Raw genomic sequence first — 19,180 nt, 5'->3', positions numbered from 1 at the left:
GGGTTCCTACGTCATCCAAAAAAAAAAAAAAAATCACCCAAGAAGTACCCAAATATTTTCCCCAAAATAACAATTTCCTTAATAACCTAAATGCTACATATACGAATACAAACCTTGCAAATATTTGATTCAAATTTCACCGGAGAACAGAGACGACCGATCACTGCAGAGGACGATCCAAGGATGGCGACCGTGCACCCGGGCCAACCGGAGAGTGGTGTCAATTTGGAGATCGCTGGTGACAGCTCTCGGGAGTTCTCCGATGGAATCGTGCGACCTCCGATGACAGAGAACCGGAGCCGGTGACTGCCCTTGGGAGTTTTCAAACAAAATCACACAAAAAGATAATAGAGAACCGGCCGGACAGTGGATGAAGGGAAGAGAAATGAAACTTGCTTCTGGCTTACAGGAAATGGCTCAACAAATATAGGAGAATTTTGCGCGTAAAAAAACAAAAAAGGGAAAGAGAAAAAAAAAATTGATGATAGGGAGGTAGAAGAATGAAAAATGGTAAATAAAAGAATTCGGAGAAAGGGTTTATAAATAAAAAGTGAATCTGAACTAAATAATAGGCAGAGAAATTTAACTTCAATTGTGTATTTCTTTTAAAAGTTTAATAAAAGATTATTTAATGTGGATTTTCTGGTCTGGGCCGATTTCGATCGTTTTGGAGCTGAGATAGGCCGGATTCGGACCCGGTCCGATTTTAAATTGTTCTGCTAAAAAACAGACTTAATCTTAATCTCGAGTTAAAATGGGCCTGTCCAACCCTGGACAAGTTGAAAAACAGTTCTAAAATGTTTATACCTGGAATCAAAGAATCAAACCGAACGAACGAACGAACGTTCAAGTCATCAATCATCATCGTCGCTATCTTCCGCCGTTTTAGAGTGCAACCAGCAAACCCGCCGGAAAATTTTCTTGTAAGGAAGCAGCCTAGAAATGTTAAGATCTTCCTCCAACTGCCTTCCCCCTCGTTTGTTGGCTTCTCCGTCCCCCCTCTATGCTCTTATCCCCGCCCCCAAAGTTCGTAGGTGCTTTTCCTCTTCACTACTGCCAAGGCCTCATCGTCCTTCCCAAATCAGTGCCCCGCATTCTTTGCTCCTCAATCGCCGTATCTGTTATAATTTTAGCTCCAGATTCGATCGAGTTTCGGGGATGACCGGTCATCCTTGCATCCCCAGGGCTACAGGTTTGTTTATATTAATCTCCTATCCTATCAGAAACCTCTCTTCTTTCTTCATACCCCGAAAATGGTTCATACTGCTTTTGTTTCTATGGTGGTAATTGTAATCGGATCCGTACCTGATTATTTTCTAGGGTTTAGTTTCATCCACTAAAATATGCTAAACCTGTTTTGAACAAATTTATTGCGTCTTGAGATTTAACTTTCCTACTTATGTGGTGCTTAGGCATAATTTTAGCATCGTATTAGATCAGTATTGTATCCATGTAATCTTGTAGCTGAACTTTGAGTTTGATTGAACTAAATTGGGGTAAAAATATTTAATGTTCTTCAGCCTCATTTAGCTCCGGAAGCAACTCGGGTGGCAGAGAAATATTAGTGCAGCATTTGCTTGTAAAAGAAGATGATCAGAAACTTTTGCTTGAGTTGCAGAGAAGAGCTGCTCAAGGTTAGCTTCCTTCATTGTCTGCGTGCTGATGATTAGATGCTAATACAGAAGAATATAGGAGCCCGGGGATTCGTAGAATTGCTGGATTTTTGGTATTTATGTGTTTCGCCAATATTCACAAATGTAGTTTTCACAATCGATAAATATAAGACATAATAGTTTAGGCATTGTATAAATATATTGTTTTTCAAGGGATTGATGGACTGAGAAGTTTTAGAGATGAAGGAAATCAAGCGTTTCCTTACAAATAGTTCAGTTGATTTGCCTTTATTTTCGGTTAAAGTTAGTTTTATAAAGAAAAGTGTGTTAGTTTACTCTACGAACTCTGTTGACAAAGAATTACTTGTTGTGTTTAGGTGAGGATTTGAGTGATTTGGCTGTTGAATACTCGATCTGTCCATCGAAAGAGGAAGGTGGGATGCTTGGTTGGGTGAAAAAGGGACAGATGGTATGCGTTCTTGTTCTTGTTCTTGTTCATCTGTATCTCGAGCATCTTTTCCAGCTTAGAAAAGTAATCTTCTTACATTTAAGACTAATGTTAAACAAAATTGGTCGATTTTCTGATGGGTGTATATGATGAATTTGTTGTTATTTCTGACGCTTTGGCATTTGAAAATTGAACTTAGGAATTTGCATTGCTTCTAACATTTTTCGTCCAATTTGCTTTTGTGAAAGAAGTATCTTCATGGTGACCACAACAGGTGCCCGAATTTGAAGATGCCGCGTTCAATGCTCCCCTAAATAAAATTGTGAGTTGCAAGACAAACTTCGGGTGGCACTTGTTGCAAGTTCTGTCTGAAAGGTATAATTTGGAATGAAATTGAAGCATATGCCCTTTGCGAGTGTATAATAATCATTTCTTGATTTCTTTCCTTTGGGTACACACAGAGAGGAATCTGTTCTTCAACAAATTCAACCAATTGAGCTTCATGAGAATTTGCAAGATCCATCTTTTGTCGAAGAGGCGCAACTGATTGATGTTAGGGAACCTGATGAAGTGTATGTACATACTTGACTGTCTAGTATCCTATAATTACAGAAATTCGTTGCGCACGTAGAATTACTCGATGAGAACCAGATAAACGTCTACATATGCAAGTTATCTAAAAATATGCTCATATGCCGGTGCCCATCCATGTCCTAATTCTGATTTGAGATGACCTGAGGCATAAGCTTGTCACTTTATTACAGATGACTGTCGATTATTTGCAAACCCCTGATTAATTATTATTGCAAAGTCGGTCATTAGCATTACTGTTTACTACAGGGCACAAGCTTCATTGCCCGGTTTCAAAGTTCTTCCGCTTAGGCAGTTTGCAAACTGGGGACCTGAAATCGCACAGAAGTTTGATCCAGAGAAAGATACATATGTTCTGGTATGTAATCTGAATTGGGCGGTATATATAGCAGGACTTACTTTATTTTGTTTGGTTCTCCTTAAGAACAGTTGGTCTTGCCCTTTTTCGTCACTCCTTTACACATTAGTTAATGTGTGAGCTACCAAAAGGTTATTTGTTTTCGCAGCTTGAACAGGAACAGTTTCTTATGGATATGTATGTTAGCTCTAGTTTGTCGATTGCAGTTGCGCATTATGTTTTGTATGCTCCTTTTTCTGGAGTCTTGTCTGTTATATCTTATTCCCTAACCAAACTGATACGTCGTCTGTGGTGTTTGATGCAGTGCCACCATGGTATGCGGTCGATGCAAGTGGCCCAGTGGTTGCAGTCACAGGTAAGGCCGAGTGTGCTTTCATGAACAATGTATGTATGTACGTATTAGAACTGAATTTGGAATGCGTGTGTGGTCAGCAGGGTTTCAGGAAAGTTTTCAACATTGATGGAGGAATTCATCAATATGCTGTTAAAGCGGATCCTTCAATCCCGACTTACTGACTTTGTTGTTTTCACTTTCTTGTGTGTTTTATTATCCTATCATCCATCATTGGATTGGATGAAATTAGTATTGCTTGAAATTCAAATTCTCATTTCTCCTTAGCTTGTATATTTGTGGAGCATTGGCTGCTAATGACGTTTAGGATGATGGCCTTCAGAGAAACTTACTTGTGTCTTTTTTGGATTTTACTACAAGTTTTTATTATTTTATTTTTATTTTTATTTTCAAAAATATTAAATCAAAACTGCAATTGTTTTTTACATTCAAAATATCACCTCAATTTCTATTTATATCAAATCAATTAACTAGTATTAAAATTCAATTTTTTACTATTTAAAAATTCAATCTCAAAAATTAAAATCCACAAGCAAATACATTGTTCAAACCCTCATGTTTAAGGTCACACACGTGGTGACTTGGATATTAGGTTCGATCGGATATTTATTCGGTATATACTTTCAGATAGCGATGGCAAATTCTGCGTCATAAAAAAAAATAATAATAAATAAATAAGTAATCAATACAACCTATTAGACACCATAGATGACTCAGCAATGTAATAATACTCTCCGCATCCACTAATCATAAATACATGATGTCATTTTAAACATCCAAAGATAATACACATATGGGTAAACACCATCTTATTATTTCACCAAAAAATATCAAAATACCACACATTTCTTATTAGGTGGCCCTTACAATCTAAAAATATTTTTAAAGAGTATTTGAGGATTTATCGATTTTTAGTTTATTTAATAACAAACAGGGTATAACAAAAATAATTATTGATTGAAAATATTAAAATAATTAAATAGTTTAATTAAGATTTAGAAAATTATAAAATTTAAAATGCGATTAAAATGTATAATTATATTATTAAAAAATATAATAACAAATTATGTGAAACAAATGATAATAGAAAAATGGACATTTTATGTTGAGCTGAGCATATTCCAGCATTTAACATTAGTATTTTGATTCTATTTATTCCAGCATTCAACATTAGTATTTTGATTCTATTTTTTAAAATATAATTATCCAGTAACTTACTTATATAGATTATTTATATATTTTTTATTACATTATTTATTAATTTTTTAATATTTTTAATAAGTAATGGATTTATTTTTATAATTTAAAATAATTAATTTTTCATGTTTATTATTTTATTTATAAAATATTTAAAATTTGTTAAAATTAAAATAAAACCATTAATATTATTAATTTATCTTTATATAATTTTTATCACCTATTTTCTCCATCACAATTCAAAATAATTTTTTACTATTTTTCTCCCAGTCAAAAGTATTCATTTATTATTTTATTATTTATTATTTTTATTATTTATTAGTTATTAAAAGTGTGTAAGAGATTTTAACATTTTTGTCCTTGTAAAAAATAATTTAAGTAAAAGTTAAATGGTATTTTGGTATTAGTCGTATGGTTAACTTTTTTTTAAGATAGGAAATGGATATTTGAAGTTGAACGGACCAAAATGATAAAAATAGTATTTTGAATTAAGATAGAGGGAGTATTACTTTTTAATCTATTACAAAATTCCAAATGACCATTTTAGAGTTAGACGAATGGAGTATATTTTATATTAAAATAGATAAATTTATTTAAAAAATTATAAATTTAATGAAATAATAAATTAATTAAAATTTAACATAATAAAAATAAATATATGTATAATTTATTTATTTATTTTACATTATATATAATTTTCAATTAAAAATACTCATATTTCAATTAAAAAAAAATAGACTCTCTCAATTGCAAAAAACTATGTATATTTGATTTGGACATAAATTTTAATATAATGGGTATTTTTTAATAAAGAAGTAAAAATTAAAAAAAAAAAAAAGTTAAAGAAAAAATAGAAAGTAATACTACCTCCGTCCGGCTTTAAAGATTTCATTTATTTTTTTGCATGTTGATATTTGAATATTAATTATTATATCAAAACGTAGTACAAAATTAAGAAAAACTTGCAAAACTAATTCAATTAGTGTCTTATAATACTAATAGAATGATATTTGTAAAAAAGATTATACAAATATATAAAAATATTTTTAATATTAAGTACAATGACGCAAAATGTAAATGTGACTTTTAGAGGGAGACGGATAGAGTATGATTTACCCTAGCTAATTTTAATAGTGTGCTACTTTTTTAGGAATTTAACATGGAAGAGAATAGTATAATTTTTTCCTAAAAGGAATAAACATATTCTTTAATGACACAAATAAGACAAATGAAATATCATTTTATATTTTTTCACAAAACATCTAAAAAATAACAAAAATAATATCTTAATAATATTTTCATGATTCTCAATAACAAAAATTCTAAAAAAATCCTACAAACTAAAATCCTTAATTTGCATTACCAAACAATTGATACCAAATATTTTAGCACAAATAATTAATATATTTAGCTGATCAAACCAAACCAGCTAATAGTTAATTGTCTAAAAACACCCTTAGATCACCCGCAACGTAGGAATCTCCATTGAAGATCCGTGTTACGTCGTTATTTTAAAAACAAAAAATGAGATATTCGATAGAGTGACGCTGGTAGAACGTCTTGTGAGATTTCAACTTTTTTTATGTCATGTGTACCATTTAACATATCATATTGTAACTTGTGCATATAAAATAGTTTTTTTTTAAAAAAAAATTATATTAATTTTTTTTATTATATTTAAATTTTATAAAATATTTTTATAATTCATAAAATTTTGTATTCTATAAAATGATACCAATATTAGAATGTTTTTATCACTTTAAATTTTAAATATATAAGTACAAATATTATTAAAAAAAATCAATATTAATAAAAATAATTTAATTTATTGAATAAAATATAATTATAAATTTTAACACAATTAAATAATATAAATTATATTAAACAATAAATTATACTTTTTTCGTCCCACTCCATGTCTACATTTTTATTCTCATTTGTCCCACTTATTTTGTTATTTTTTTTTAAAAAAAATACACTTTAATCTTATTTTAAATTTTTTAATTTTAATTAGACTAATTAATTATCTTAATCTTAATATATAATTATTTTTATTATACAATAATTATTTTTACTAATACATTCTTAATTATTTACTAATTATACATCTCCTAAATTTTCGTCTCTACAGTAAAGCGAACATGATAATCGGGACGGATAAAGTATTTAGTTTATAGTTAATTATATATACATAATTAATAATAAGATATTAACATAAAATAAAATACAAGCTGATTTGAATAATATAGAACAAAATACATATAATCTAAAAAATATTTAAAACAACTCTTCGAACCATTTAGTCTTAATAAGCATATCGTACTCCATCAAATTATCTTTCTTCACCAGTGTTCGATAAAATTTTATTTTTGCAATACGCTCGTTGCTTTTAATTTTTTCTTCCTTCAGTTGTGTCATGCGAACGAATTGATGCAACTTCTTTACTTTTAGCTTGTAGCTCTTCAAAGTAATCGGAGGAAAGTGAATTTGAATATTTCTTCAGTGTCCGTTTGTCTTTATTTTTACACGCTTTCACACTTGGAGGACGAATTGATGGAGATTCTTCATCTCCATCACTATGTGGTGTTGTTATATTTGAGTTAGACGAATATCCACCATCTTTATTAATTCTAGTTATCTTTGGGTCAATTTCACTATCATAAGATGCTTAATGGATAACATTTATACCACGATGACTAGTATTTCATTTTGGCTCAGGTTTTAATTCACGCCAAATGTGTTCATAAATAAATGATTTTTTACAATCTGTAGAATATATTTGATGTTTCTGACTCAAGACATTATCAATAGATTCTTCGTTTATTCTTTGTTGGTTAGCTTGTTGAAAGCACTTAACAAATTTTGAAATTGTTTGATTTATCTTTATCCAACGATTCTTGCATTGGTTTTCACTTTTTGGCAGCCCTGCTCCAAATTTGTTATCATTAAAATATTGAGAATTTTTTTCCAAAAAGTAATATCTTTTCTATCAATGTCTATTAGTGCATCTTTGCTTGTGTTAAGTCATCTACTAATAAGAATCAAATCTTATTCATGAGTCCACTTTATTTTGGTCTCTATCGTTGGAGCAATTATTTGTACATTATCTTCATCTTGTTGACTGGCTTGTGTGCAAAATTTAAGAATACCTTCCATTCGTATATTGTGCGTAAAACTCATCGATTGAGGATAATGAACCTTGAAATAATTGAAAGTTTTAAAGATATGATGAACCTTCAAAAGATTGAAAATTTTGAGGATAATAGTAGTATGGAGGAATAGAATAATATGATAGAGGCGTAAAAACTTGGAATAGAGGTTTGAAAATTTTAAGAAACATTAGGATTGAAAGAATTTTGTATACATTCTTCATTTTCAAGCATGTTCGTAAAACTTTGAAATGAAAAAAGCTTTTGTAAATTTGAAGATTCTTGAGTGTTTAGCTCTATTGTTAAAACTTGAAGGTAGAGCAGTTGGAGAAAATATTGTAACTTAAAAACCTGAAGATCTTTGAAAGTTGATGTGTTTTGATTTGTAAAATGCAAGCATATTTACAGAAAAATTTACACATTCTATAAGTTATACTCCCTCCGTTCCATATAAAATGTCCACATTTTTCATTTTCGTCCGTTTCACATAATTTGTCATTTCCTTTTTTGAAATATAATTATACACTTTAATCATATTTTAAATTTCATAATTTATAATTTTTTAATCTTAATTAATTATTTCGTTATTTTAATTTTAATCTATAGTAGTATTTATTATATTTATAAGTATTTTCACGAATAAATTTCTTAACTACCTACTAATTATATTTTACCTAAAATCTTATATCTACAGTAATATGGACATATTACATGGAACGAAGAGAGTATATATTTGTATAAGTTTACATTTACCTTTTGTTTCATTGTACTTATTATTAAAAGTATTATTTGTATAAACGTCCTTCTATTAGTATTATAAGACACTAATAGAAGCATTTTTTGTCATTTTTCCTTGATTAATACTACGTTTTGATATAATAATTAATATTAAAAAATCAGCACACAAAAAGTAAATATAAACTCTCAAAGTGGACGGAAGAAATATTATTTATATATATTATGTCTTGTTAAATTAAATCAATCTAATTTTGTCTTATTTAACTATTTTAAATGCATTGTTATATCACATCACAATATTATTATTATTATTATTTTATCATTGTAGTAGTGATCAATTATTTTCAATTTTTCTCTTATTGAGCTTTAAAAATTGTATTGTTAGATGACATCATAATTTATTATTGTACTAGATTTGTTTGAACATACTTATATTTTTAGATCACATCATAGTTTATTATTGTATTAGATAGCTTTAAATACACTTGCATTGTTATATGACATTATTATTGATTATTGTACTAGTTAGCTTTGAACACACTTGCATTATTACATCACATCATAGATTATTATTGTACTAGGTAGCTTTAAACACACTTGCATTGTTATATTACATCATAATTTCTTATTATACTAGGTAGCTATAAACAAACTTTGCATTGTTATATCATGTCATTATTTATTATTGTACTAGTAGTTTTGAACACACTTGCATTGTTAGATCACATTATAGTTTATTATTGTATTAGGTAGGTTTAATCACACTTGTATTGCTATATCACATCATAGTTTACTATTATACGGATAGCTTTAAACAAATTTCCACTATTATATCACATTATTATTTATTATTGTACTAATTAGCTTTGAACATAATTGTTAGATCACATTACTATTATTATTTTGTCATCAAATTTATTTTCAATTACTTTATTATTGTACTTTTAATTTACATATTTTTTAATATATGTTATTATTATTATTTCACATCATCATTATTATTACACACTCTCTCTGTTCAGCCACAAATGACATCTTTTTCTTTTTTGTCCCTCCAGTAAAAAATTACTCTTTTTTTATTTTTAGTAAATTTATTATCTTAAAACATAATTAACAAATATAAATCAATTTAATTAAATTTCTAACTTCTTACACGTACGACCACTCAAAATCCCTTTATTTTTATCTCTCTTCAATAAACAAATATTTTTATCTATATTTAAAACTTCTTATTTTTATAAAATTTGTTTTAAGTTAATTATAAATAAATAAATATATTTTTTATTTATTTGTATTATATAAAATTTTTGATATTCATATATTACATATATTTTATTGAGATATAATCCAAAAAAAATATTTAAAATACCAATAATACTACTCATATAAAAATAATAAAATCATATAATAACTCATTATTAATAATTTACTAATCTACACTACCTAAAATACCGTGTGGGTTCATCCTTTGTGGGACGGAGGGAGTATTATTTATTTCATATAATGTACATTATTAATAATTTACTAATCTACACTACCTAAAATACCGTGTGGGTTCATTCTTTGTGGGACAAAGGAAGTATTATTTATTTCATATAATGTAAATTATAAAGCTCTACGTTACATTTCACTTCAAAAAATGTTTGTAACAAACAACTTTGTTACGTATGGAATATATTCTCCATGTGCGACATTTATCTAATTTATTCGTCTGCCTCAAAGACCTAAGATGCAATTATTTGCACATAGACGTCAAAAAGCTGCTTGAAAGGATATAAAACGTGCTTTTAGTAGTTTGTAAACTCGATTTGCTACTATCGACGCCCGTCACCCATTTGAGATATTGATTTAATTGGTAAGATAATAAAAACATGTATCATATTTTCCATAATCTGATCGTTGAAGATAAAAGATATACATATCTTTATAATGTATCCCAATTCGAACAAATGAGGACAAAAATCTTAGGGATTCAAGTCAATCATATTTTGCGGATGGACATGTAGGAATAATTGAATTTATAAAAAATAGAATGCGATTTCGAAACAGAAAAATACATCAGCAACTCCTAAACAAATTTGGTTGAGAAAATTTAACAAAAATTTGGTTCGATGAATAATTAAGTTATTTGTTTTTATTTTAATTATAAATATTTCGATTGTATTTGTAATGTTTGTATTTGCAATGTAATTTGGTTAAGGCACATAAAATATCCTCTCGGAGCAATTTCCATGTTGACTGTGTCAAAAACTAACAATACATATATAATAGAATGATAGTACAATATATTATAGATTTCAGCGCAAAAATATATTTATAAAGTACAATAAAATATAAAAATTGCACATCACATATTTCTATGTAACACAATATTTATTTTGTGCTATATATCAATATATCTGTCTCCCATAACCTCTGTATCACTGCATGAATCAACGAGTCATTTTAATAGGACATTCACACATCCTAATAATCTAAGGAGATCATACACACAAGTTCTTACTAGTGAACTCGTTAATGGGATTGTGCACTCTCTGCGTATAAATAGTCATAACCATTTTTATAAACTCCTATAAAAACTCTGGACCGTTATGCATACAACTTTCACAACTTAACACAGTAGACACCACAGGTAGACCATGATGGAACCAACCTGTACAGAATTCCCAGAATGGAAGAGTAAACACAGAGGTCGAGAGCATTGATATAAAGCTATCTGAATATGAAATGCAAGCAATTGAGAAAAGCTTCAAGTTCTTGAAAATTCAAACAATTATGAGCGGTGTCTCCTTCAAAACATCAACAACAGATCATAAGAACATTTATTCCTATCTACTTACAAAATTCAGTCAGAATAACAGCAACAATGCATAGAACAGAATGGGCAGAATAGACCATATCAAAATTCCAAGATGTCGAAGATGACAACAGAAGTCATCATTTAATATATATATATATATATATATAAAGGATATATCTTGGGTGGAATTTGATAATAGGAACCACACCATCTATTACTTTCCCTTGTTCCATCAGGTGGAACCAGAGAAAGTTTTGGCATAATTGTCACAGTTGGTTCCAAGAACAAGGGGGACATCATCAGTAATGCTTATTTTGATAATTTTAATAAACAAACGGAATATTAAATATCTTGCAATACAAGATTTGCATTCATAACTTGATATTTTAAGTTCACATTTCTGCCAGTCTTGTATTTTCACACCATCAGCCCACATGTCCTATTACCTAAGCCAACCATAAAGTGTTATCCCAATAAAGACATACACATATACACAGACATACTTATTTCTCAAGAGGTTCATAATGTTGTTCATGAATGTAACCTAACAACATTACAGAAGCTCTCTCTTCATGTAAATAATTCATCACAAACTGATTCATCACCGTTATCATCTCTTCGCTGATTAGATAAGATAGAATATGAAAAGGCAAATAAAATGCACATTTAAGACAGACACTGAAAGCTAGCTCTGTTAATTTAATCTTAAGCAAGTTATAAATGGCACGAATAATAAGCAAGTAAACACTGACAAGAACACGGCTCAGATCCATATTTGTGATTAAAATTCCATTAATACGAGTTTTTTTATACAAACACTTTGGTAAGTACGAAGGCCTAAATAATGCCGAGACAACAGCTGCAGAGGCAGCTTCGTTTGGTGGATCTTAAAACTAGTTAACGAAAAACACGTTACTTATCTTTGGAAGCAGCAGGAGTGCCAATCCCGTACTTCTCCTGCAACTTCTGAATCTCGTCTTCCTTCTTCTTCTGGTCAAACTTCTTGCTCATCTTCGCCTGCTGGTAATACAAAACAATGAGATACCTATTCGCCACGTTGAAACCCGACAGGTGGTCGACGGCGGTCTTGGCATCGTAGATATCCTCATACACCACAAAAGCGGTGCCGCGCGTGTCCTTGTTCGTCCCGATGCGAATCTGCCTTATCGCGCCGTACTTGCCGAATATGTCGTACATCTCCTCGCTCGTTATATTGAACGGCAAGTTACGCACGTAGAGCACTCGATTCACCTCAGGCGGGAGCCGAGTGTTACCCTTGCGCAAGCTGATCGCTGCCATCGCGACGAATTTGTCGAAGCTCCCTCCGATCCGAAAACCCTAAAACCTTTTGCCCTAAAAAATAAAACGATTTGGGATTTGATGAGATGTTTCCTCTAAGCCTCGGTATATCAAGTATGTATTTGTATTTATTTATTATTTCGGAGTCTGTTACTATATAGATGCGACATTAGAAAACGTTGTATTCGTTACACGCTTACAGTAAGATGATTAATTTCGTATCTGAATTTATAAATAGGAAGGCTTCGTTCACTTTGGAATTGATATAAAAAAAAGAATATTTTGCAATTAATTATTAATTTTTGAATAAATAAAAAATATATATATTATACATATTATATTACTATTTTTATATAATAAAGAGAGCCGTATGATGTAGGGGAATAATTATAAATTTTATTAAATTATTAAAATTATTTTTTTTATTATGAAATATATAATATTTTAATATGAAAATCATTTGAATTAAAAAAAAATATTTATCACGATCAAGTTTAGTATTCTAAATATTAGAAATTAATATATTTTATCCATTAAATATAAATATTGCGAAAATGAAGTCTGTTAATGTTTTTATAAGTAATTTTTAAAGTTATAATTTAATTGAAAATTATGTTAAAAATTTATGATTTCTGAACAAAACCAAAGTCAAAATTAATTAATTTGTCACTGTCATTTTAAAATAATTAAATTATAAAATATTTTATCCGCTTATAATAATTATACCATATTTTTTAATAGGGCCATAATTTTATTATTCTTATTTGAACGAATAATGATCAAATTTGCCATTATTTTTTCACTTATCTCACTATAATATCCTTAATTTATTTTTTAGCTACCCTATTCTTTCATGAAAATACTTTTATTTCTTAGTTTTTATATCGAAACAATATGACATAAAAAAATCAGATAAATGGAGTAAAAATAATACATAATCTACTTACTTATCCTATATTGAATATTATATATTTTTATATTTATATTAATTAATTTAAATATTGCTATCGAAAATTTGATTAATCATCTTTTCAATATATTTATCTTTCTAATATTATATATATCCAAAAAAAAAAAAAAAAAGTAACACAAATAAGATAATATTTTTATACATATGTAGTTATTGTTAAATTAAGGTTTTTTTTTTTATTAATTATAAATATAAATTGATAAGAAATAAAAACGTAAAACAATTCATTATTAAAAAATATAAAAAAAAATTATAGAATTTGCAATTGATCCAAAAAAACAATCAATTTAAAGTTAATTATATTTTGTATTATAAGAGTATAAATAAGTTTCTTTGATTTTTATTTAAAATTAGATATTTCTTAAAATTTTAGTTTAAATAGAATTTTGATTTAATATTTATGAAAAAAAAAGTCTAAATATTATTCCAACCATCTCAGTCGTATGTACCATTTTATTATTTTAATAGATTAATAAATAAATATGTATAAGCAATATTTTGAAAGTTTGTTTACCCATCATTTTTTTTTTTAATACATTCCCAATATATATTTATCCTTTTACAAAAATTAAAGATTTCATATATTATTTTTTTATCTTTTTATTTTATATTTTAGGCTAAATTGTACAAAATCTACCCGTTGTTTCGTAAAATTACGTCAAATCTCTTATACTTTTAAAACTGCGTCAAACTCCCTCGTGGTTTCATAAACTCTATGTCTAACTCCTTCGGCGGTCCTTATTTAACGGCATTTAGGTTAAATATTGTTAAATAAGGACCGCCGAGGGGTTAAACGCAGAGTTTATAAAACCATAAGGGAGTAAGCACGGGGGATTTGGCGCAATTTCGTGAAACTACATGTGAATTTTATGCAATTTAGTCTGTATTTTATAATGTATATAATTGTATATAATCTATCTAAATTATATTTATTTTTTAAAAAAGTTTATATTTACAATAAAAAAATTACTTTGATAAAAATGTTTTTTTTTTTCTAAATTTCTAATTAAATGATAGAAATAAGTGATAAAGTATCAAAATTATATTTGTTTGTTTATTTTCAGCCACCTATTTTATTGTTCATTTTGAATAAAATACTTATCTTTTCGTTTGAAAACTAATAAATTTACAATTGTTCTGATATTCAAATACAAAATATCAATTTTTTTTACGAAGTATAAACTCTATTACATATCACAATATTTATTTTTATTTACATTAATGCGTCATATGATAAATTTTGAGAGAATTTATGCAACATATAATAAATAATTAATAATTATTTATGTAACAAAATAAGAATAATAACAATATTTATTAATTATTATAGTATTATAATAGTATTATAATTTAAATAAATATAAATAAAAATTTTATGAAATAATATATTATATATATAAAATCACATATAAATAAATATATAATAAATAATAAAAATGGCCGTTGCATTCCCACTTCCTCTCCCCGTTCAGTCTTCTCCCAATCCTTTTTTTTTTAATATTATTTTAATAGTTGGGCCCACCAAAAAATTTAGAAAAAAAGAAAAAAAAGAGAAAAGAGAAAATCACAAAACCAACGTAGTAGAATAATTTCGTCTCCAAGTATATATAGTATACGATATTATATATATTTTAATATTTATTGAAAATTGCACTACTTAAATGAATAAACAAATCTAAAATTTCTAACCCAGATATGTAATAAAAAATATATATGTATATATATAATCCAGAGAGAGATAGAAACGATAGAGAGAGGAAGATACCAAGAAATGCAAAGTCATATATTTGCATTAAATATGAGACTTATATATAAGTTATTTTCAATATAATTAGTCATCAAATATAGACATATGTTATGATAATATGATGGCACCTATAGTGACTTATAATACTCTCCCTTAGGTGTCTTTAATTGCAATGAATATGTCTCGTTAAAACCTTATTAGGAAAAAATCCAACGGGACAAAAATCCTAGTCAATGAAAAAAGTATGTCATTCATGCATTAAAAATATTTCCCTTGATGTGGATATCACTTGAACTATCGCTCCCCCTGATGTAGACATCATTTGAAATCTTGCAACCGACGTATCCCGATGATCTTTACCAATTTCTCGAACGTTGCGGTCGGTAAAGCCTCGGTCAACAAATCTATTAAATTTTGGTCTGATCGAATATGCTGCACATTTATTTCACTATTTTTTTGGAGATCATGAGTAAAAAAAAAATTCGGTGAAATATGTTTCGTTCTATCTCCCTTGATATATCCTTCCTTCAGTTGCGTTATACAAGCTGCATTATTTTCGTACAAAACAGTAAGAGGATTATCATTTTCAGATTTCAAACCACAATTCTGTAAAATGTGGTGAATTATTGATCTTATCCAAACACACTCTCTATTGGCCTCATGAATTGCTATTATTTCTGCATGATTTGAAGATGTGGCGGTTAATGTTTGTTTAGTGGATCTCTAAGATACCACTGTATCGCCACAAGTAAACATATAGCCAGTCAGAAACGTGGCTTTATGCGGGTCAGAAAGATACCCAACATCTGCATATCCAATCAATTCATGTCGAGATTCTTTTGGATATTATAGACCAAGATTAATAGATCATTGGAGATAACGAAAAATATGTTTGATTCCTTTCCAATGTCGTTGTGTTGACATTGCACTAAATCTGGCCAATAAATTTACAACAAACGCTATATCTGGTCTAGTACTGTTAGCCAAATACATTAGTGCACCAATAGCACTTAAATATGGTACTTCAGGACCAAGTGCTTCCTGATTCTCCTCTTTTGGTCTAAATGGATCTTTAATATGATTGAGAGTTCTAACGACCATTGGAGTACTTAATGAATGTGCTTTATCCATCGCAAATCGTTTCAATACCTTTTGGGTGTATGCAGATAGATGTATCAAAATCTCATTTTCCAAATTTTCAATTTGTAGACCAAGACAAAATTTTGTTCTCCCGAAATCTTTAATTTCAAACTCCCCTTTCAAATATTCAATAGCTTATTGGATCTCTCCAGGGGTTCCAATTAAATTCAAGTCATCCACATAAACAACTATTATCACAAAATTTATCCCATATTTTTTTATAAAAATATATGGGCAAACACTATCATTGGCATATCCTTCTGTCAATAATGATTCACTGAGACGATTATACCACATGCGACCAGATTGTTTGATACCATACAAAGACTTTTGTAATTTAATAGAATAACATTCTTTTGGCTTTGATTTGTATGCATCAGGCAAATCCTTCAGAGATTTTCATGTAAATATCACTATTCAATGAGCCATATAAATATGCAGTTACAACGTCCATCAGACGCATATCCAAATTTTCATGTACTGCCAAACTGACAAGATATCAAAATGTTATTCCATCCATTACTAGAGAATATGTTTCATTAAAATCAACTTCAGGTCTTTGTGAAAAACCTTGGGCAACAAGTCTTGCTTTATATCTGGCAATTTTATTATTCTCATTTCGTTTTCGAACAAATACCCATTTATAGCCAACAGGCTTAGCACCTTCAGGTGTTTGAACAATGGGTCAAATTTTTTTTCGTTTTTCCAGTGAATTTAATTCAGACTGGATTGCATCTTTCCATTTTGGCCAATCTATTGTTTTCCGACATTCATCAACTGATTTAGGTTTTGGATCCTCGTCATTTTCCATTAGATCAAGTGTTACATTGTATGCAAAGTCATTATCTATAATTGTATCATTTCGATTCAAATGTTTTTCAGTAATAACATAATTTATTGAATTTTCAATAATTTCATGTTACTACCTGTTTATCGAGTTTATCAGGATCAATTTCTTTAGAAATATGATCTATGTTACTACCTGTTTCTTGAGGATTTTGATTAACATTTAAATCATCAACCCTTTCATTTGTATATCTTTTCTTTCGAGGATTTTTATCTTTGGAACCTATCGGTCTGCCACGCTTTAGCCATGCATTTGATTCATTAGCACTTTGTATTTTGTCTCAGGAATAAAAATTTTAGCAGGTACATTTTCAGCAGCTATATAAGATCTAGTGACTCTGCTAGAGTTACAAAAAGCATCAAGCAACTGATTTGCTATTCCCTGCAAATGTAAAATTCGTTGTACCTCTAATTCACTTTGACTTGTACGAGAATCAAGAAAACTGAATGGTATTTTCCAAGTAATTTTCTTTTTCAGTTGATCAATTTCTCCCTCTAATGTTGGGAAATGCGACTCGTCAAAATGACAATCAACAATACGAGCCGTAAACGAATCACCAGTTAACGGTTCAAGATATTTAATGATAGATAGTGATTCATACCCGACATATATCCCCAATTTCTTTTTGGGGCCCATTTTTGTACGTTGGGACGGTGCAATTGACACATAACCTTCACACCCAAAAGTTCTCAAATATGAAATATTGGGTTTTTCATTGTACACTAGTTGTACTGGGGAGTAGCTATGATAGCTTGTCGGTTTTAATTTTATCAGTGTTGCATGCATAATTACATATCCCCAAGCAGATATGTGAAGTTTGGATTTCATTAGCATAGGTCTTGCAATTAATTGCAACATTTTTATAAGTGATTCAACTAGACCATTTTGAGTATGTACATGAGGTACAAGATGTTCAATGTCAATTCCAATAGACATGCAATAATCATCAAATGTCTTAGATGAAAATTCACCAGTATTATCAAAACGTATTTTCTTTATTGAGTGATCTGGAAACTGAGCTCGTAATCTAATTATTTGAGCAAGCAACCTCGCAAATGCCAAATTGCGGGTGGATAATCAACACACATGCGACCATCTAGTAGATGCATCGATAAGTACCATAAAATATCGAAATGGTCCGCATGGTAGATCTACAGGCCCACATATATCACCTTGAATTCGTTCTAACAATGAAGGGGATTCAGTTCCCACTTTTGCTGGTGATGGTCTAGTTATTAACTTCCATTTTGAGCAAACAACACATATAAACTCATTTGTATTTAATATCCTTTGATCTTTCAAGTTATGACCATTGGTATTTTCAATAATTATAGTATTACCGGGATGCCCAAACCGGTCATGCCAAATCATAAAATCTGTAGACTTCTGGTCTACCAGATATGTTTCAATCACATTAATCTTTGTGCAATATAATCCGGAAGACAATAAAGACAATTTTTCTAATATATATTTATGTCCATCAATGAATTTTGTAATCAACAAAAAATTCATTATTTGTCTTACTTAATGTCTCAATATGATATCCATTTATGCGAATATCATTAAAACTCAACAAATTTCTTTAGATTTACTAGAATATAGTGCATTTTGTATTTCAAGTTTTATTCATTCGGGGAGAAATATTATCGCTCTTCCAAAGCCCTTAATTAACTTCGCATAACCACTTATAGTATTTACCTCAATTTTTCTCAACTTCAGGTTGGTGAAATATTTCTTATATTTCAGAATTGTGTGCGTTGATGCACTATCAATGAGACATGAATTGTCTTCCATATTATTCATTATAACGTACTCAGCATTCATATTTCTTCTTCATCAGGGTGTTCAAAATATATATCATCGGGAATTTCAAATATATATTATCTCACTGCACCTTCAGAATGCTTAATATACATCTCAATATACACCAC

At 29.0% G+C, this 19,180-nt stretch overlaps 2 protein-coding genes across 3 annotated transcripts; one reads left to right on the top strand and one right to left on the bottom strand.

The window, feature by feature from the left end:
* Nucleotides 1–804: 804 nt before the first annotated feature.
* Nucleotides 805–3,689, top strand: LOC127253472 (rhodanese-like/PpiC domain-containing protein 12, chloroplastic). 2 transcript variants are annotated; one of them, XM_051278083.1, is made up of 8 exons: nt 805–1,192; nt 1,521–1,634; nt 1,991–2,082; nt 2,336–2,436; nt 2,523–2,633; nt 2,902–3,010; nt 3,315–3,365; nt 3,443–3,689. In XM_051278083.1, the coding sequence occupies exons 1-8, from the start codon at nt 943–945 to the stop codon at nt 3,524–3,526; spliced, it is 912 nt and encodes a 303-aa protein (XP_051134040.1). In that variant the 5' UTR covers nt 805–942; the 3' UTR covers nt 3,527–3,689. The 2 variants fall into 2 exon arrangements, with proteins under 2 accessions (XP_051134040.1, XP_051134041.1); XM_051278084.1 differs by having other exon boundaries at nt 806–1,192; nt 3,446–3,689.
* Nucleotides 3,690–12,018: 8,329 nt separating this feature from the next.
* LOC127253536 (splicing factor 3B subunit 6-like protein) lies at nt 12,019–12,654 on the bottom strand. The gene has a single exon (XM_051278179.1). It carries the CDS (start codon nt 12,543–12,545, stop codon nt 12,159–12,161), a length of 387 nt encoding a protein of 128 aa, XP_051134136.1. The 5' UTR covers nt 12,546–12,654; the 3' UTR covers nt 12,019–12,158.
* Between the last annotated feature and the right edge of the window lie 6,526 nt (nt 12,655–19,180).

This window comes from Andrographis paniculata, unplaced genomic scaffold (genome assembly GCF_009805555.1).
Source record: "Andrographis paniculata isolate CXL003 unplaced genomic scaffold, ASM980555v1 Contig51END, whole genome shotgun sequence".
In the NCBI taxonomy this organism is placed as follows: Eukaryota; Viridiplantae; Streptophyta; class Magnoliopsida; order Lamiales; family Acanthaceae; genus Andrographis; species Andrographis paniculata.
This window is presented reverse-complemented; position numbering and strand designations above follow the sequence as displayed.